This window comes from Trichosurus vulpecula, chromosome 9, assembly GCF_011100635.1.
Source record: "Trichosurus vulpecula isolate mTriVul1 chromosome 9, mTriVul1.pri, whole genome shotgun sequence".
Lineage (NCBI taxonomy): Eukaryota > Metazoa > Chordata > Mammalia > Diprotodontia > Phalangeridae > Trichosurus > Trichosurus vulpecula.
Window position 1 is genome coordinate 8584909 of NC_050581.1, and position 21766 is coordinate 8606674.

At 36.5% G+C, this 21766-nt stretch overlaps 1 protein-coding gene across 1 annotated transcript in view; it reads right to left on the reverse strand.

The window, feature by feature from the left end:
- Window positions 1–21766, reverse strand: part of INVS (inversin) — a 248854-nt gene that overhangs the window by 224174 nt on the left and 2914 nt on the right. Inside the window, exon 2 of the mRNA XM_036737636.1 lies at window positions 18052–18178. Within this exon, the coding sequence (XP_036593531.1) occupies window positions 18052–18157 (106 nt within the window). The 5' untranslated portion in view covers window positions 18158–18178. The remainder of the gene's footprint in view (window positions 1–18051; window positions 18179–21766) is intronic.

Here is a 21766-nt window from a genome sequence, read left to right on the forward strand (position 1 = left end):
CTTAATAGCTGTGTGAACCTGGGTAAGTCACTTAACCCCAATTGCCTCAGTTTCCTCATCTATAAAATGAGTTAGAGAAGGAAATGACAAACCACTCTAGTATCTTTGCCAAGAAAACCCCAAAATGGGGTCATGAAGAGTCAGACATGACTAGAAAAAAAAAAAGACTGAAAATCTTCCACTTGAAGATCTCCAGAAAAGCAAAAGGCCCATTCCACAAAGCTTTTCCTTAGTTGTTTCCTATTTATCCAGTGCATACCTTACTTTGTATATACTTGTTTGCATGTTGTTTCTTCCATTAGATTATAAACTCCTTGAGGGCAGGGACTGTCTTTTGGCTTCTTTTTGTACCTTTAGCACTGTGCCTGGTATATAGTAAGTGTTTGATAAGTGTTTATTGATTAATTTAAAAGCAACAAGAAACCCACCACAAGTTAAACTTTTTTATTACAAGTAACCATTTGAAAAAGAAAAAAATTAGTTTTGAGGGACATTGTTTTAGACATTTGTGCAAATCTCTTTAATGTTTGGTTTAATAGAAGACAGCTAGATTCTTAAATCTGCTGAAGCACAGGAATAACATCTGGCCTTACACATACATAGTCAGAAAAGGGAGCAGTATCTTGGTAGGCAAATAACATTTCAGTATTATGAAAACCATCTGGACTTTGTGGACCCGTTGAATGGGTCTTGGAGACCTCCAGTGGTTCATGAACCACACAGAACAGCTGGTTTAAGGCATCCTTGATGAGGAAACGCTTACTACCAATGCAGATCTGCCACATTTCTATCACCTTGAGTTTGAGACTTGCCCAAGGTCACACTGCCAGAATGTATCATAGTTAGGGCTTGAATCTAGGTTTGTTTTGGGGGGGGGGGTGGGGTGGGGTGAGGGTGGGAGGCATTCAGGGTTAAGTGGCTTGCCCAGGGTCACGTGGCTAGTGTCAGGCTACATCTGAACTCAGGTTTCCTGACTCCAGGGGTGCTCCTCTGACCACTGTGCCACCTAGATGCCCCAAATCAAGGTCTTTTTGATTCTCAGGGCACCCACCTCTTTGTTTACTACCATGCCATCTTCCTATGCAGTGCCTAGGAAGATACTAACACTATGTAGTGCTTTAAGTTTTGCAAAGTACTTTATATGCTTTCTTATTTGATCCTTATACCAACTTTGTGTGGTACATTCTACAGATGAAGAAACTGAGGGTGACAAATATTGATTGATTTGCCCAAAGTCACACAGCCAGTGAGATTGAGGCAAGAATCACACTGAGGTTTTCCTCAGTCTAGCACCCATCTACTACATAGCAACCTCGGATCACTGAATAACTTAACTTCTCACTGCCCCAGACAAATATAGAAGACTAGGTTGCAGGATAGGTGCCCATCTGCATTGGTAGCAGGAGTTTCTTTTTCTAGAATTCTTTATACGATGAAATCATTGGTCCAAAAAGAGTACACTAGGAGTTAAATAGGTTTTGGGGGTCCTATCAGGTGAATTTGCTACCATTTTCATCTTCATTTCTATTGGGACCTTTCAAGTATCAAACAACTTACAAATAAACTTCTGTACTATGCCTCATTCTCACCCTGGGCACTGCTTATGGTATTTTAAAAGTTCCTAAAACAGAGGCCTGAAAGTACATATTCATGTCTAAACTCAAAGTTACTTTAGCTCTGGTTTAATTTCTTTTAGCTCTTGTATCAGATTGTAGAGTATAAGGACAACAGATGGACTGGAAGAACAAGGCAGCAGGGAGTCTTCAACAGTTTGGCAGAAATCTGGAGACCAAGACCAGGTGGAAAAGGCTAGCTGGAGCAGGATATAGTCTGGATTTGTGAAAGATTAAAGACAGAAAAGAGAATGGAAACCCAAGATCAAAGAGCAAGGAGTGACAGAGTCTAAGCAGGGCTGAGACAATAGGCAAAAAAAAAAAAAACCCATCACTTACCTGTTTGTCAAACAGCTTGGGAAGCATGAAAGGCAAAAAAGGGCTGGGTCCACATTTTGCGTGGTAGCCGGTTGAGCCACAGTGAGTCACAGGCTCAGAAAGAATGGGCAGAATCAACAGTCCAAAGTCAGGATAAGGGTCAGCAAAACCAGAACAATAGAACAGAGAGAGGGTTTGAACTTAAAGCAAAGAGTCACAATTTCCTGTACTGCTGAGTGGGGCGTACCTACACAGCCTTTTTGTATACCTCTGATTTCCAAGTAGGTGAACAGTAGTTGTGTCTAGCCATTTTGATCCTTTCTCTGCGATTCTATTGCCTTTTTCCTCCCTCTGCCCACCCCTCCTCTCTATCTGTAGTCTTCTCCAATGATAAACTCTTCAAAAGCAGGAACCAGGTGTATTCATGATGCTTAGCACAGGGCATGGTACTCAGTAATCACTTAATGAACGCTTTCTCATTCACTGGTTCATCTTCATTTCACCTGGCAGGACAATGAAATCACTTTAAATTTTGAACCTGTTTGCAGAGTAAATTCTACAAACACACTCTTAGAGTTGCATATTCCACTCTAACTATGTTTATGATGGTTAAAGTTTTCATGATTAACCTAAATCTCTCAGAAGTTACAAAGTGTAGGCTTGTTTCTTTTTGGAGGCTCAATGGTGAAAAAATAGTTGATGACTACCCAGTTAACAATCTTTCAGGTGTCTGTTGACCATTATCAAGTTCCTTTCTCAAAGTCAGTGCCAGTTGACGTGTCTTTACTCTGTGTGGCCAAGGTAGTCTTGAAAAGCAGGTGGTTTCCAGTAATGCTGGGGCAAATAGGTATTTTTTAAAAATGCTATAGCATTTTAGGATTTTCCTTAGATGCCACTGTATCCCATATAGCTTCACCCCTTCTATGTGGTACCTGCATTTTCCTTTCTCAGAACATAGATTGTAATTTTAATGAAGAAGCCTGATTCAGCTGTGATAGCCCGACTGTTTTCCCTCCCGGCTTTCCACCCCATTGCATTAACTTTGAGGAAAACTTCCAGGGTCAAACTCAGATCCAGGCTTCAGTCACCTTGTCTACTTTTTAGGATACAAGTGTTGGTAAGCCTCTCTTTTCATTTCTTCTCTTCTCCTGCAGTTCCAATTCATGAGATGGAATGAGTGAAGCTTCACAGAGTAAACTACCAGAGAGACAGTAGTATGGAATTTTGGAGTAATCTCGTGGAGACTGTAACGGGCAGCCTGGCCAGTGGGGCACGGGTGAGAGCAGTTGGAGAATGCCACCCCTGCCCCACCTAATCTTTCTTAAAATAAAGTGTTAGAAAGTTCCACGTATAGAGGTGAAGTACATAACAAAAACGTCTAAACAATCTGGCAAAAGTAAATTGCTCGGGGTAGTCTTTTTTAAAAAATTCAATTCAATTTTATTTTCAGTTCAAAATTCTCTCCTTCCCTCCTCCCCCTTCCCAAAACTATTGAGAAGGCAAGAAAAACAAAACCCATTGCAAATATGTACAGTCATGCAAAACAAAGTTTTGCATTAGCCCTTTCCCCCCAAAAAATAAGAAGAAAGCAAATATGCTTCAATTTGTTCTCTGAGTCCATCAGTTTTCTAACTGGGGGTGGATAGCGGTTTCATCATGAGTTCTTTGGAGTTGTGGTTGATCATTGGGTTAATTAGAGAGGAGAAGTTTTTCAAAACTCATCATTTTTACAGTATTGTCATTGGATAAATCGTTCTCCTGAATCTGCTCACTTCACTTTACATCCATTCAGACAAGTCTTCCCAGGTGTTTTTTTTAAGTGATCTCCTTTATCATTTCTAATAGGGAAATAGTATTCCATCCCATTCATTCACTGTCATTTATTCAGCCATTCCCCAGTTAATGGGTATCCCCTGTTTCCAGTTCTTTGCCACCACAAAAAGAGCTGCTATAAATATTTTAGTACATATTTTTAAAATCTCTTTGGGCTATAGACCTCATTGCACATTGCTAGGTCAAACACTATGCAGTTTAGTAGCTTTTTGGTCATAGTTCCAAATTGTTTTTCAGAATGAACTGGTTTTTTTTTTGTCATCTTAGCCAATTTGATGGGTATAAAGTGGTACCTCAGAGTTGTTTTATTGGCATTTCTCTAATTATTAGTGATTTAGAGCATTTTTTCACCTGTATGACTATTGATAGAAAGGATCTAAAAACTGCTTATGTCTATCTTTGACCATTTATTAATTGGGGACTGGCTCTTATTATTGTAAATTTGACTCAATTCCCTATATATCTTAGAAATGAGACCTAATCAGAGAAACTTGCCCCAAAGATCCTCCCCATGCCTCGCCAGCATGTTGCTTTTCTTCTAATTTTAGTTGCATTGGTTTTGTTTGTGCAAAAACTTTTAAATTTTATTTAATCACAATCATCTATTTTACCTCCTATAAACCTCTGTTTCTCTTGTTTGGTCATGAACAATTCTCCTATCCATAGATTTGACATAATTTCTCCTTCCTTGTTGCATCAATTTACCTATGATGTCACCTTTATGTTTAAATCATATATAATGGAGGTAATCTTTCAGGAGAAACCAGCTTGGCCTTGTAGACAGACAGAATCAGTCCTTTTTAGTTTTTCAGCCAACTTTTGGGCTCTGACTCCCTCTCCCACCCTTGAGCTGAAAGCCTTTGAATAGACCCTTTCAAACTGCAGCACTGGAGAAGCCTTTTGAGAGTCTCTTGGTTAGCAAGAAGACCAAATCAGTCAATACTCAAAGAAATTAATTCAGACTATTCTTTGGAAGGACATATATTGAGGCTTAAATACTGTGGCCACATAATGAGAAGATAGGACCCACTGGAAAAGACTGATGTTGGGAACGATTGAAGGCAAAAGGAGAAGGGCATGGGAGAGGAGGAGATGGATAGACAGTGTCATGGAAGCAACAAACATGAGCTTGCAGACAGAAGGGCCTGGGGTGCTATGGCTCATGGGGTCATAGAGTGGGACATGACTGAATGACGGAACAACCACCTTTACTCTTACCCCTTGATTTGACTAGACAATCTGGCTAGGGACACTGATAAATTCTGCAGCGGCCCCCTCCCACAAATAGTCTTGGTGGGATGATCCATTAAAACAGGGGCTATATATGTGTGTGTCTGTGTACATACGTATGTATGCATATACATACATATATATAAACATATATAATTTTACATATACATGTGTAGTATTATGTTATTTATATATATATTTCTCCTGTTTTATTTTTGTCTTTCTAAACCCAAAATCTACCTCTGTGCCCAGCACACAGTAAGCAGCTTAATAAATGCTTATTAGCCAAATTAACCTTCGTCCTAAGTGGATTCGTAGTGAGCAATTTAAACTCTAACAGGAAAAGAATACTTTTTGGAGAGTGGTAGTTTTTTGGCAGGGAAGTTAGAATGAATGGTAATTGGAGCAAAAGACATTGACATGTTTTTACCAGGACCGGTAGTATTGCTTGGATTACCTTTCTCAGAGCTAGAGTTCAAAAAGGTTATGGAGGAGGAAGAGGAGGGATCCAGACTGAGTTGGAGGCTACAGTGCATGTGCCATTGTAAGCCTGAGACCAGGCAGAGCTGGAGTCACAGGGCGGGTTATTCAGTTCTAGATGGAAGTAGAGACCAAGAGAAGTTGCACAGCATGGATATGGTGGAGGACTGGTGTAAGTATCTGGTAATGCCATTCGGTCTGTGCAACACATCAGCCACATTTTGACATTTCATGAAGTTCTTTAATTTGGAGTCCACGGATCTTTGAGGGGTCTGGGGATAGATTTTAGGGGTCCATAAACTTCATTTTTACAAATCTTTAACTGAAATTTGATTGTTTTCTTCAATTATTTAAATACATTATTCTGAGACAGGATCCATAAGCTTTGTCAGAGGACCACAGGGGCACATGACACAAAAAAGGTTAAGGACTCCTGTTTTAAGACTTATTTGACTAAGGAGTGATAATTTATACGAATGATAGTTTGAGCTTTTCTGATTCAGCTAATATGGACATTGTTGGCACAACTCTGAACACAACAATTACATGCTGAGCTAGAGAAGTGCCAATTAGGACAGAAAGAACAGAGGCTTTGGGGTCAACACAGGTGTAGGATAGTGTCCCAATATACATATGCAACTCCACGTGAGTGGCTGTTCCTGGATGGCAAAACTTATGGTCTGAGAATTTATGGTCTAATCTCATAAACACTTGTGTTTAGGCATTCCATGATATTGCTCTCTCTTTCTCTCTCAGTTCTCCTCCTACCTCCCTTTCCAGGATTATCAACCATATCTCAGTCCATAATTATGAATGTATCCTAAAGCTCTATCCTGTCCCCTCTTTTTGACACCAGAGGGGTCCAACTTTCAGGTAGAGTACAGCTGGAACCTGATTAAAATGTAATTGGGAGATGTTTAACAAAATAAGTAAAAATTCAATACATCATAACATTAATTTGTGGTTTTCTAAGTCAATATGCTACCATAAGAGATTTATTTTTATATGAGTTTGAAACCACTGCTGTACACTTTCTCTCTTGGCAACCTCATGGGTTCAATCATCTCTGTGTAGAGAACTTGAAAATCTCTACGCAGATATAGCTGGTCTTAGTCTTTCTCCTTAACTACCTAATGCACATTTCAAACTGGAGAGCCTAAAAACATCTCAAATTCAACACTCCTCAAACCCTCCCCTATCTTGAACTTCCCTATATCTATCAAGGGTACTAGCAGCCTTCTAGTCACTCAGATTCAAAAGCAGAGCTAGCATTCCTGACTCTCCTCTCTCCTTCACACCACAAAGACAACAGTTGCCAAGCCTTATTTATCAGTTCTTCTACAGCATGTTTTGCACCCTTTCCTTTCCTTTCCTTACAAAGACATTGCCCTCTTTCAGGTGTTTGCTACCTCTTAGCTTGACTACAGCAGTAGTTTACTAACTGCTCTCCTTGATGCATCTCTTCTTGCCAATCATCTTCTACTCAGCTGCAAGTAGTTTTCTTCTGATTATGTCACTCACCTGGCTCTAAAAATTCCAGTGACTCCCTCTTGCCTATAGTCTAGGATCCAATACAAACTCTGTTAGGCATTTAAAGTTCATGAAAACCCAGCTCCCACATACTTTTCCCAGACTTATTTTTCATTATTCCAATTCACAGTCCACCACAAACTGACATTCTTGCTGTCATTCACACAGAGCTCTTATTTTTCTCTACGCCATCAGACAGGTTGTCCCCTATGCCTGGAATATACTGTTGTCACCTCTCTCTTGGGAGCCCTAGTTTCCTTCAAAGTTCACTTCTGCATTTTCTCATTCCCCCCAGGTGCAACTTGGACACACCTTAGACTTCACCATTTCATGGAATTCTACCACCTTCAACAACCAGGGAGAACCATAACTTCTTCTCTTATAACCAATCATATGTTTTGCCTTCATCATGATCTCAGGTCTCTTGACCCATTCCTATTCTCCAATCCACTTCCTTCATTCTGCCTTCACTTAGGTTGTTATTGAGTCTTGACTATATAATTTGATACTGCAATTTTCATAGCTACTATCTTAGAATCATTTGTTCTCCTGATGTATATTTATCCCAGAGAAACCCCCACCACTTGGTTCCTTTGCTTCTGGCTCCAGAGCTGCTGAGCACCATTAGAGAAAGTCACAAAAAATGACCTGATTTCGTGCATTACAAATTCACAGTAATTTATAATAAATTAATAATTATCTGCCTTAAGCGTGGTACTAACACTACTTAACAATTCTTCTACTCTGACCTCATTCTCCAAGGTAACATATGCAAATTTATAGCCCCATCTCCCTACTTGCGATAGATGACCTAACCTCCAAAATCACTAACAATACTGAGAAGTGACATGAGCTACTCAGCTATCTTCCTTTATCTTCATAATTTCTTAATCTCATCACTCTTTACTCCTTTCTTCTGGTCACAAAAGATGATCCTAATGTTTTCACATATTAGTTATTCCTCCCCTGCATATCTGAATAAGCTCTTCCTTACCTCTGGCTACGATGAAAGTTAATTTTTATTATTACTACTGTAGTTGGTTCCAATGAAGACATAAACAATACACAACATATTAGTCTGTTCTCACAAAAAAGTTTTGCATTGCTTAAGTAGCAGCAGAGAATTTGAGTCAGGGAGAACAGCAGGTCCAAGAGAAGAAAACTACACCTGTAATTTTTTTTGGGGGGGGGGGGCGGGTGGGGAGGCAATCTCAGTTAAGTGACTCGCCTAGGGTCACACAGCTACCAAGTATCTGAGGCTGAATTTAAACTCCGGTCTTCCTGACTCCAGGGCCAGTGCCCTATCTACTGCTCCACCTGCATTTGTTTCAGTGCCTTATTATACAGATGTCCCTGAGTTTTTGAAAGCTATGTTGGCACAAGTTCTGGCAGGTTCTACCACGCTGGAAAGGCTTCAAGTGCTAGAGGGGTGATGGACTCTGAAACAACTATCTGAGGACCAGCCTAGCAAAGCTTAGGAGAAATTCCTCATAAAAAGGTTGGCCCCTGGCAGATGAATACATTTGGTTAAGTTAACCCATAAAACAGACCGACAGAAAATTCAGTTCCCAAATCACAGACAGCCATCTAAAAACCAGACATTTATCAAGTTCCCACTTAAAGCACTGTGAAGAAACAATGAGACAAAGGCACTGCTCTTGGAATGCTCACCAGTAAGAAGATTCAGCATTTTATCATCTTATAGGTCTTTTCTGTTGAGTGAGGTCAAGGACGAAATGTAGATCTACATCTACTTACAGATTTATATGGCAGTCCTGAAGCAGGCATAAAATGGGGAGAGCTTTTGAAACCTCCATTGTCTGGATTTATAACCCTGATATATTCATAATGCATAACTAGTCGGGCCTAATGGGTAGATTTCTCAGCTTCTAGGTAAGTGTAATCTTTGTAGCCTGTGAGGATTCATGGAGCTCATGTGGATAATCACTTACCTTATCATCCAAGGGTTTAGACTGAATTACTTTTTTCTAAGTAAGACCTAGTTTCTTCTCTACAGTGCACATATTATGGGCCTCAGAATTTACAAAGCACTTGATGATCTTTGTATTTTTCAAGTAGGCTTTTAGATAAAGAGAAAAAAGAACTGAAATGGGTATCCCATTTTCCTACTTCTGCTGACCACTCCCCCCCTGCTCCCTTATCTATCTGCTAAATTTAGGGGACGAGCTAAAATGCTACAGAGCATTTTACAAATGTGTACAAAAGGGACATTAGGAGCTAACATCACAAAAGAAGAAAAAGACACTCATTCTTAGTCCCCACTCCACAAAAAACCACCACCACCAAAGATATCAGTAATAGTTATGGTATAATTGAGTACACACCAAATGGCTTTATTGCTTTTTATTATTTTTGTAAAATGATTTAGAGAAATTATTAATGTATTTTGCATTGCAGATGTGACTATAAATTGAAACTGAAATTCTACCTAAGTGATAAATCTTCAACAATTTATTGGAGTAAAATTCCTACAATGGGCTACTTGTAGAACATCTCTAGCTGTCAACAGAACTGGAAGGAAAGGGCAACAGCATAGACAAGAAAACATGGTTAGGCAGGATTTACTCGTAGGATTTACTCATCAAAGCAAAGGATTTCATGCAAACATAATTCCGAAAAAGAGCTAATGAAATCTCAAGTTCTTTCCAAGATAAAGATATTTAACAAACTGGCACTCTTTAATGATATATACAACTGATGATAAAATTGAAACATAATAGAATTTTCTAAAAACATCACATTGTTTCTCTTAAGATAGTTCTAAAATTAAGAAATGACTATTGTCAGTGGACTGTTCTGTACATAATATTAGACTGTATCATTTAAACTAAAGTATATTCCAAATTATGTTTATGGCATTCACTCAAACTTTGTATCTCCGTGTCATCATTTTCCAAGTACAAAAATAAACACTGATTGATTTTATAGTGAGCATGGAAGGATTAACTTGATTGTAAAGTATCTTGAAAAGTATCTTAAGTGGGGCCCCTTTACGATGATGATGTTGAGATAAAGAACTAATATCTCACTTAATGGATCACTGTATTCTGTCAGGATTGACTGGATAAAGTTTTAGAGTAACTAATCTAGAATACAGCAGATCTAAATCTGTTAAAAAAAGGAATCTACCATATTATATTAAATACTCAGAGATGCCACTAAAACATGTCTTTTTCAAGGAATACTTCTTCAATCCTCTTCCATGACAATGTGCCGCACAGAAGGTATTTGATTTAATCAGTCAGATCTGTAGAGATGGACACGTCTGTTTCCATGGAGTCACACACCACACTATCATTGACATACGTCTCCATGGAGACAGAGCAGGGGAGTCAGAAGATACTAAAATGAGTGAATTCACTGAGTGGTTAGTGAGCAAAGCTGAATCCAGACAAAATGCTTCATCCGTTGTGACATGCCACAGTCTAGAAAAGTGAAACACAGCATACATTTTGAGATAAAACATAAAGGTTAAATACGAGTATGCTTCAAATACATGCAAGTTTAAGAAAAAATAGGAGTTAATTGCAGAAGAAAACAAAATTTGGGAACTATGACAGCAAAAGTATCATTGACAACCAAAGCGGAAAAATTCTTATTAAAAATAAGGTATCAGAACAAATCTGTTAAGAATCAGGTAAGAAGTTTAAAAATCAAGGAGAACAGTTTAAAATTAAATCCACCAATTTATACCATGAATTGATTGGTTCGTGTTTTCTATTTTTAAGGATCTTGTTTAAAAATAATTGGTCAAATAATAGGATTTATGTTTTTTCTTTGTAGAATTACAAGTACAAGGCAATTTAAGTTCCATGTAAAAGCTAATTATCAAATAAACTACTCATATGAATGACTGAACCTGCACTGAACCTGACTTCATCAGTGGAGATCAAAACAGACCACAGCCCATTCTTTGCTTGAATTGGAGGGGCAGGGGAGGGGGAGAGAAATCATCACATGGTGGCCAGCCTGATGATGGTAAGTCTCTCCGAACTTAGCAAGGCTGTTCCTTTGGCTATAGATGAGTTTCTCTATATACATGAAGGTTTTACAGACAATGAGGCCTGCTTGTGTTCCTGTGACACAGACTTTGAGAATCCAGGCCTACCTCTAAACCACAAAGGAATACTGGAATAGCGTATTAGTGCAGGAGCCTGGATTGCTGGCTGCAAATTCAAATCTTGCTATACTCAATTCCAAGAATATACTCATCTCTAAAATAATATCTCCCTTAATCTATGGATTATCCTTTTCTTATAATTTTTAAAAGCTTTTTCATTTATTACCTCACACATAAAGAATTTCAGAAAAATAATATCCTTAAGTGTTAGGGCACCAAGATCTACTCGGATGCCTCATTGTGGTATGGAGTTCTTAAAGGCTAGGCCAGCAGAATGAAAGCTATTGTGGAGCCTTTTTAGAAAGGTTTCAGGCAGAGAGAGAGAGCTTCTTGCAGACAGAGTATACTTTTTGAGGACCACATTAGGTATGGAGGAACCACATGGATAGGATGATCACTTGGCAATGGATTCTATGGCAATCTAAGAAATGATCTTAATCAACCCCCTTTTATTTCTGTAACAATGGCAGCAGAATGATGAAAAACAAGGTAGAGGTAGTTGACAGTCACATGGTTTTAAGATCATCTTTAAATATTAAATATTGGTACTCTAAATGTGAAAGACTTGTCTAGTGACCAGCAAGTTGATATATTGCTAAAGGAACAAAATTATATCACTGTTGATAGTCTTGCAATAAATGAAATGAAGAGATGAAAGAAAGTTATGGTTAAATGGAGAGATGAACCACAGGGTTCACCTTGGGAAGGCAAAAAGAAGACCTAATGAAGTTAATTTTATTTTACATCTAATGGCAGCAAAAAACATCATTACTACATTTCATGAAACATTTATACTCAATACTCATAAGCACATGCCAAAAAAAATCACACTGTGAAGAAAATTGTAAATTATACACCATCCATTGTTGGTGAGGAAGCAGAGAAATAAAAATATTAAGGCACTCCAAATGAAATCAACATATCCATTAATACTTGGTAACTTTAATGCAAAGGATGGCAAAAATATGTTGGAAAACAAGGTTCAAGAGTGAGGAACAAGAAAGGTCAAAGGCTGTAGCTCATTAGAAGTCTTGTACTTATACATCACAAATATTTGTCTTTAAGAAGAGAGTTGGGAGATATGGCAAGCACCAAATAAAATCACAGAGGATGAAACTGATAATATTTTAACTGACAAGAAATGACAGATTATTGATATGTTAATTCCAAATCACTTATTTTACACAATCAACTTGTTTAAAATAAACATCAACATTAATGCAAAACTGGAAGAATAAAATGAGAAGGAAACACGGTGAACAATTTGAATGCAAAGAATTTAGATAAGCTGTTGACATAATAAAAGAGAGAAATGGATAAAAGAATAAACAGTGACATAGGCTCTCACTATATTTTATTACAGTTTCAGACTCATATTTTCATCAAGGTATGGAATTTCTGGTAACAAAAGTCTTTCTACAGATTCTTATCAGCAACTCTTCTGCATTTTAGTCTTAGAGAGTTGCCTGAGGTGCTTGAAAAGTTAAGTGATTTGCCTAGGTATCACCATCTATTAGAATCTAATAGAGGTAAACCAATTGCTTTAGTGAAGAGATCAATGATCTCCATGCCAAGCAAAGATAGATGGAAACTAGGATCACTACCATTTGGAACAGAGAGGCATTTGCAAAACCTTATGGGGGGGATGGTAGAAAATAATTATTAGCAGTATTACTTCATGAAACAGTGGAAAGCATGGAGGAAAAAATAAGTTTATAAAAAGCGTGGCAAGAGATCCAATTAAGTCAGGGCATCCGAGACATTTTAAGATATAAATGGAAGGACAATGAAGAATCAACAAATCATAAAAGCTATCAAGATTTCTATAAGAGACTCTTCTTCCATGACTGACAGTAGTCCCACCATAACTGGATTTTAATGTCAAAATCTATTCTAAAGAAAACAGAGATGGAAGGAGCAGAAAAGCTAAAGTCCAGGTATCAGCAAATTATATCTTGCCAGCCAAACCTAACCCACTGCCTATTTCTGCAAGGCCTGCAGGGCAAAAAATGGCTTTTACCTTTTTAAATAAAGTTTTCTTGTACCTAAGAATGTAAAAGCCATTCTTAGCTCATATGCCATACAAAAACAGGTAGTGGGTCAGATATGACAGTAAACCATAGTTTGCTGACCCCTGGACTAGATGAAATAAACAGAGAGGACGTTCCTGCTGGAAGCAAAGTTTTTAAGTGAGTTGAGGGATCAAGTTTCAAGAGATCTGAGAGATGGGTAATCAAATTAAATCATAGCGCTTACTATTACCCCAAAAAGCAACTGAGAAAATAGCAATAATTATTGATCTATATGGCTATTTTCTCATTTCTAAAAATATTACAACAATCTATACCTGTTTTGGGGCATCTTTGATGATGAAGGTATAAGAAGGGAACAGGAGGAAGTTTAAGTGATATTGTATAGCATACCACATTTTTACAGTCAGACAATTCAAAGATTCAGAGAATATAAGATCTCATTGTGCTTGTGGTTGACTATAAAAAAAGACCTCTGATTTGGCAAAGCAAAACACCACTTTAACAGGTTCTCTTCTCACAAGGTGTATCCCATGAATGTCAAATTTTTACAAAATTCTTTGAAAGATGTAATAATAAAGATAAATTTGTTTTGTGATCTGTGATTATTAATGTCAAATGAAGAAAAAACTAGGGAAACAATCACTATCATGCCACTATCATCAGGGATGCGATGCCTAACACAGAGTCCAAATTAAAGAGGGATTCCTTGTGGATGGATCTTCTAGATACTCCTATTTGTAGATGACACTGCTGATTCCATCAAGCCCTAGAATGCTTCAGAATCTCCTAAATAATTTCTATAAATCAATCAACAATTTGGTCTAATTATCCATTACATGAAAAAACCAAGTGGATAAAGAGTGCCTATTGTCCAAGCTATGATATACAGTTGTATGGACTGGAGCATCGGTACATATAGCCTGGATGGACACCATGAATGGACAATGAATTGGGACAAGGACTGAAGAAGAAGAGGGTGGGCTAGACTATCTCTGAGAAACTGAGCAGTTTTTTTATTGACCTCAGCATTCTCTCTGAAATTTATCTATCTTCTTAATATCAGTATTTCTTCTGGTGATTCTGTTTGCATAGCTTCAAGTCATGGAACATTACAGCTTACAAAGAATTAAAGTTTCAGGTCAAAGGGGCAATAAAGTAGAGTATCGCCAGCTTAATCAGAGCACAAGAGAGTACCAACCAATAATTGTGCAAAAGAATCATCTTAAAGGATTATCATTGGACAAATATATTACTTGAAAAGAAGGTGACCTCACCCTGTATCATGATTTCTTAGTTTTTATGCAATGTCAAGTTACCTAGAGGAAGGCCTTCTAGATTTAGAAGGAAGTCCTGTGGAAGATTTAAGGGAGGACATGGACAAGGGTTGTACAAGACAGGGTACAAATGGGTTTTGATTTGCACCTATGGGTTAAATCCCACATTGATGAGATCATAGATCCACCAAAGTATCAAAGTTTAAGTGTTAGAGAGAACTTTTCCCTCTTGCCTGAGTCCGATTCCTTCAAATCAAGGACATAAATTAAAAAATAAATTAAGCTAAGTTCCTTTTTTCATTAATGAAACTAAACATGAAAGCATTTTTTATACATACTGCCTGCTCAACAGCCAGGACTATTGTAATGTTTATTTTCATATGCCTCCACATGATTTTGTGGAAAGTGATATTGCCTTTAGTCTCTATTGGTATTGCTATAAAAAGGGTTATCACCAGTATGTCATCTCTGAATAGACGCCACAGTGCAGGAATAAAAATCAACTCTGGTTAGTATTAAGGTGGAGGTCTAGTACAAAGATCTATTCACAAAAATTATGTTAGAAAATGTGTAATTCATAAAAAAAGGTTACAGAAAGGTAATTCTATTAATAAAAGTAAAGTTCAAAAAGTTTAATAGTTGAATGCTTTTAGATTTGCGTCTTCTTCACAAGTAGCCTGGCTTTTAGGACTCCGACCTATCTTTTCAGCTTTATTTCACACACAGTCCTCCCGTTATTTCTTCTCTGACCCAGACAGATTTTTTTTTGTTTTTGTTCCCTAGTCTTGGCTCGCCTTCACCTTTTCCTTAACTCTTTTTAAAAACTTATTATTTTATTTTTCCCCAATGGCATGTAAATCTTCTTAGCTTTTACATATGAAATCCCTCCTTCCTGGAACAGACCCTATACCTAGCCCTTATACCTACAGAAATCCTCTTCCGCCAAAGCTGAGTTCAGCTACCACCTCATCCACGAAACCTTCTATAACCTCTCCAGCCAGAAGTAGCAATGTCTTTCACTTTTATAATGAGAAATCTGGGCTTCTCTAAGGGTCTCTTCCAGCTTGGAATCTAAATCTGTGATCTCTACTGGGTGGGAACAATTCCTTATATAGACTACATACTTAATTATTTATTGAATTGTTGGATTTTAATTGATTTAGTTATTTCAGTTTTCATGCTTATACCTCAGAAATAAGAGAGGTGTTGCACTTGCTAATAGCTTATGAAACAATTTTTATTTGTTTAAATATTTTTCTTAAAGAAAAATATTCCTTTAAAAAATACAACGGATGTTAATGTGAAAAAAACATAAGTAATGGCAGATGATTAATGATGTTGCTTGAAGTATTCGTATTTCCTCAAATTCTCTAAGAGGGTCATAACTAAAATTACAGAAAAAAGTAAGAATCTGACACAGTTTTTTTTTCTATATTCAAAAGCATTAATGTTAACTTGATTTTCTATACTTATACAGTTTATCAACAATATTAGGTACATAAACTATAAAATTATATAAAAACAATGATTTATAATTATTTTAGTTTATACCACCTTCATTCAAAAAATTAACATAGCACATATGTGCTCTTTAAAGTGCACAAAAGATTACATATTTATTTTCTTTAAGGCTTCTAGGTCTAGGATAATTTTCCACTGATGCTCAAGGTAACAAATCAAGGTTCAACAGACAGACTTGTGGGTAAAAAGTACTTTATAACTGGATATGGTAGTCATTTCATGTGGTCATTAATTCTGGGTTTCACTTAAACATATACCAATTATTCTAATAACAAACAATATAACCTAACATTTGGCACCTTTCTTCTTGGATTCTCAGAATTCTGAATTTCTTTTTACTTTGGATTACTGCATAACAGAACAACAATTACTAGGCAACAAAAGTGATTAAGAACTATGAATAGGCACATGTTTTAAAAATCACATTCACTACTTAGCTCACTGAAACATTATGAAAATAAAAAGTCTGAAAAGGATTGAGTCCCTCTGAAGACCCTGTTGAAGGCTAAATGATCATTATAACATATGGATGTTTAATTTTTATTATGTTGGTATATTTATGTAGCTCTTTCAGATCTGCCTCACAACAACCTCTTCAGGTTGCATATATTATTATCTCTATTTTAAGGATGAGAAAATAGTCTCAAAGAGGGTATGCACAAAGTCACAGTGAAGGTGAGAAGTGTGACATTCATAATCCAACCCTAGGTCCAATGCTCTTTCTACTACAGTCCTGCTTTCCATTCCCAGGGATTAAAGTTAAAAGGAACCAGGAAATAATTATCAGGATCACTACAATGAGATTGTGAAAGTGGTAATTATAACTTTTATTTTTTCTCCTTTATTTTCTGGTTCATTTTGAGTGCTCTCTTATTTTCAAAGATGAAATACTTTAAAACTTAAGGTGTGTGCCAGGTTCAGTAAGGCATGTATATTCCCCTGTGACTGACTCATTTTCATGTAGTACCTGCTACAAAAAAAACCTTCCTATTCTGCTCAACTGGTATTGCTGTATTCTTCCTCCACAAATTACTTTGCATTTTTACTAACCTGTGTGTTTGGTGTAGCTAAGACCAATATAGGAGCATAAATCATAGCTCCAGAAATGGAAGAGACCACAGAGATCAGCTGGTTCAGCACCCACCCTCTGCTCCCACCTCCATTTATAGGTAAGAAAACAGGCTAGGAGATTGTCCATGGTCCCAAAGTATTAAGTGGAAAAGTCAGAGTTAAAACTCAGGCTCTTTAACTTCAAGCTCAGCACTCTGTCCATCTCCCCACACTGCTCAATAGAATGTAAATTCCAGGAGAATAGGGCCTATTTTGTTTGTCTCTTTATCCCTAGTTACTAGCATAGTGATTTAGAAACAGTAGGTGTCTAATATTTATTGAATTGAATTTTTAGCCACATTTCATCTAATCTATAATTTTGGTTATTTGGCCTTAATCCTTTATTTTGTCTCTTCTGGTTTTCTTTTTAGACTTTGTAAAGTGGTTCAAAATAGCAAGCATTTATATAGCTCTGTAAGATTTGTAAAGTGCTTTACAAATGTTATCTCGTTTTATCTGCATAATGGACCTAGGAGATAGGTGCTATAATTATCCCCATTTTAAAGATGAGGAAGCTGAGGTAGAGGTTAAATGAGTTAGTCAGGGTCATATAGCTAAAAGCTGTCTGAGGCTGGAACTGAATTCATAACTCTCATCTACTATGATTTTACTAACATTTCTCTTGCTTCACAAATACTATATTTTTAAAAGCCCTTTCTGTTTATTTCAACTACTGGGTGGGCATTTATTAATTCTATTTTCATTTAGCTCTAATTTTTAATGGCAATCTTACACAAATGACTGTTCTTAAAATAACCCATTTTAGGTATCTTTCCTACTTTTTCATTTTGAAAAGTTTTATACTTTGAAAAAAATATAATTTGTTAAAAGGACAATTCCCACTAAAATAAATAATTCCTTGCAAATTCAAATTGAGATTAAAAAAAAAACCCCATTCTAAAACAAGGAAGTAAATGCTCCCCCAAAATGAGTTTTTAAGTTTTCTGACTTTAAAAAAGTATGCTTACCTGCTATCAGCTTTTGGAGAGCACCCTTATCTCCATTAACAGCAGCAGCATGAACTTGGGATGCTAATGAGGAACCACTAAGGACCCAGCTCTCTGAAGTGTTCATAGTTTTCTGAGCCTATGCAACCTGAATCAATTGATAAAATATAATTAATGTAATACAAAAGAGTTTCTCACACTACTTCCTCTTTCATTCTTATCATCTCTATGAAACAGGTTACATATATCATAAATCATTCTTTTAGTTTTACCAGAAAATGTTTATCCGTAAAGCATTTAAAAAATGCTCATACTAAAAAATTCTGTCCCTAATTATGAAATCCTACTGTGTTGGTATGGAGATTACACTGGACTCTTGAAAGATATGTAAGTGCAACATAAGCTTGGGAATAAAGTTTCAAACACGTTTCAGTGAAAGATCAAGTCTGATGTCCCATAATCAATGTAGCTAAGTATGCAGACATTCTTTACCAATAAGTTGGCTGTTAAGTAATGAATTTTTTGACTATGGCAACCCATGAAACAAAGAAAAGATAAATATAAAAGGGTCTTGAATGTTGTAGGGGGAGCGTGGTGGTTGGGCAGAGGCAGTGGGAGAAGGTCCTACTGGAGTAATGGAAGAGGGGGTAGACCACACTAGGAATCAGTTTTTAGACCCCTAGAAATATTGGACTATACAAAGAGTAACTGTAGTTAGAGCTTTGTCTTAAGAACGATGAATTGACACAGTACTGGAAGAATTGAATTGCAATGAAGGAGATCAGAAGACAAAAGGAAGGTGTAGTTATTTACTGGTCTTCCTGGCCAAGGCAAACAAAGGAGCTGGAAGAGTTGGTTTAATTACATGCCTAAAGGCATTAAGAAACATAGTTTCACATGCTACTTGGTATTCTTATCTCACAGTGTGCTCGTAATAAGCATGAACAAAAAGATGACCTATGAGGATAACTGTAGCTAATGTACCAACATCTGTTAGAGCAGGTGTTCTTAACCTTTTCTTATTATGGACCCTTTGGGCAGTCTGATGAAGCCTTTGGACCCCTTCTCAGAATACTGTTAGTAAATATATACAATAAACCACATCTATACTATCACAAAGGAAATCATTACATTAAAATAGTTGTCAAAATATTAACAAAACCTAAAAAAAACACAAGTTCACAGACATCAAGTTAAGAACTCCTCTGTTAATAATAGATAAACAGAAAAATTCTATTCAGAACTTGACAAGATGCTCCAAAGTCAACATATACCTTTTATACTCAGTGACACCAACGGGAGGGTGGTCATGGAGAAGGTATGTTAGGAAATACAGTTCAGGTTTCAGAAAAGGCAGAGGCCAAAGACCTGTAGAATACCCAGAAAACTATGCCTACACTTTATTCCAGGAGAAATCAAAGGCATTAAATATGATGAACACTATATATATATATATACATATATATATATATATATATATATATATATATATATATATATAAAGAGTTCAGAAACTGCCTTAATCAGTAAACAGTTTGTCAAATGATAGTCAAGGAAGGGTAACACCAGTACGAAATATAAACTCATTTGTAAAACCTACAGAAGAAAATAGCAGAAGATTACCATTATCACTTTATAAAATCATGAAGAGCAGTAGAAATGAAATTAAATCTGTAGAAAGCTTAAGGCGCCCCCTAATAGAGCCAAATCACACCAAGGGCATTCATTGGTGAAAACAGCAAGAAGTCAACAAATAAATAGAAAATGGAATATATTTATCAGTATTTTTACAATAATCTATTTTCAGATTAGTAACAGAGGAACTACCAAATCTGGGCCTTAACATTTCAATTTCCAATGTGCTACACAAAGAAGTTAATAAGGCACTTAAATAGATGAATTCAGGGAAAGCAGCTAGATCAGAGAAGGTTTATACCAAAGAAATTTGTGCTGGAGGTAATACTGTTTTGAAAACCTTGAGTTACTATTATTATATAATTATTTTTACAAAATATCTCAGGAAGAAAGTATGGTTCCTCCCCTGCCAAAAAAGGGAGAGAGGAAAATCACAAATAATACTAACTCAAAGAAGGTGATTGAGAGAGCATCAATAATTATGGACTTATCTCACCTTTACAAATCTTTGGGAGAATGATCAATAACCATATATGGAGTAGGTTTTTTGAAAATAATAAAAGAGAATAAACAGGTTTTCAGAAATGATTCTCTACAGCAAACTACAGTTTTATAGTCACATAATTAAGTGAAAGGCATAAAGAATGCAAGATGTCCCTATAATTATTGTTTGCTGATTACAAAAAAGTATTCGACTCAATAGAGCAAAACACAACCTTAATGGCTCTTACAATAGAGTCTTTCATCCATGTCTTAAGATCATACAGGATTCAGGACTTCTTCATAAATGCAATCATGTATATAATCTTGCTCCAAGATCCTCTGATTACTAATTCCAAAGGAGGCATCAGAGGGGTATGACACATTAGTGTCATGGTGGTTCATTTGGAAGAGGAATCTCCTGTAGTGAGGCCCTCAAGCTGTCCCTATTTGGGGACACTGTCCTAATTTCAAACCCCAGAACATTATTAAGGCTCCTCAATGAAATCAATGAAGCAGTAGAAGTTGTACAGTAGAAAGCTATGGATTTGGAGAAAGGGGACCTATGTTTGAATCCTGTCTCTGGTATTTACTCCCTGTGTAACTGGGTAAATGACTTCTCAGAAATCAGTTCTCTCTTTGGTAAAAATAATAGGGCTGGATTAGATCCCTTCCAGCTCCAAATTCTAATAATATTCAAAAGAAATTGGTATAACAATTTATACAGGAATAAATACGATGAAAATTACTTAATGAACAGGATGAAAATTATTTAATGTTCAGAAAACAACAGGCAGTTGAATGTTACCTAGGTACATGTAGTTGGGTAAGGCACTGCAGATGGGCAATGAATGAGGCCCAATGAATGAGAGGAGAGGGGTAAACTGAATTTAAGAAATGGGGCAGTGATTTTTAATTATCCCAAGCTGATCCTCAGCACCAAGGTCCAGCTTTTTAAAAAACTATTTTTATTCCATTAGCTTTTTCCCAATTACATATATTTTATGTAATATTATAATTGTAATTATATATTATGTAATTATATATGTAATTATATACAATTATAATTATAATTGTATATAATACATATTATATACAATAATTTTTAAAAAAATTTTGAGTTCCAAATTCTTTCCTTTCCTCCTGGCTCTTTTCTCCTCCTTGAAAAGGCAGTTTGATTTTGATTATATATGTGAGGTCAAGTAAAACATATTTCTATATCAGAAGGCCCATTTTTTAACACAAATGTTTCCCCAACAATACTATATTGTTGCAAATATTAGATTCTACAAAGAATTTAAACTGCAAGTGACTCAAAGGCAATGGAGAGACACAGTAACCCAAGGAGGCTGCAGCGTATTTCCAAAGAAGACCTATAGGCAAGATGCAGTAAAGCTGCAAAAATGTACGATTAGAAGAAAAGGTAGACAGCTTTAGGCAGTTAGGTGGCACAGTGGATAGAGTGTAGGATTTGGGAGTCAGGAATAGCTGAGTTTAAATCCAGCCTCAGAGATTTACCAGCTCTGTGAACCTAGGCAAGTCACTTAGCCTCTCTCAGCCTACTTCCTCATTTGTAAACCTCCCAGCGTTGTGAAAAAACAAAACAAAACAAAACAAAAAA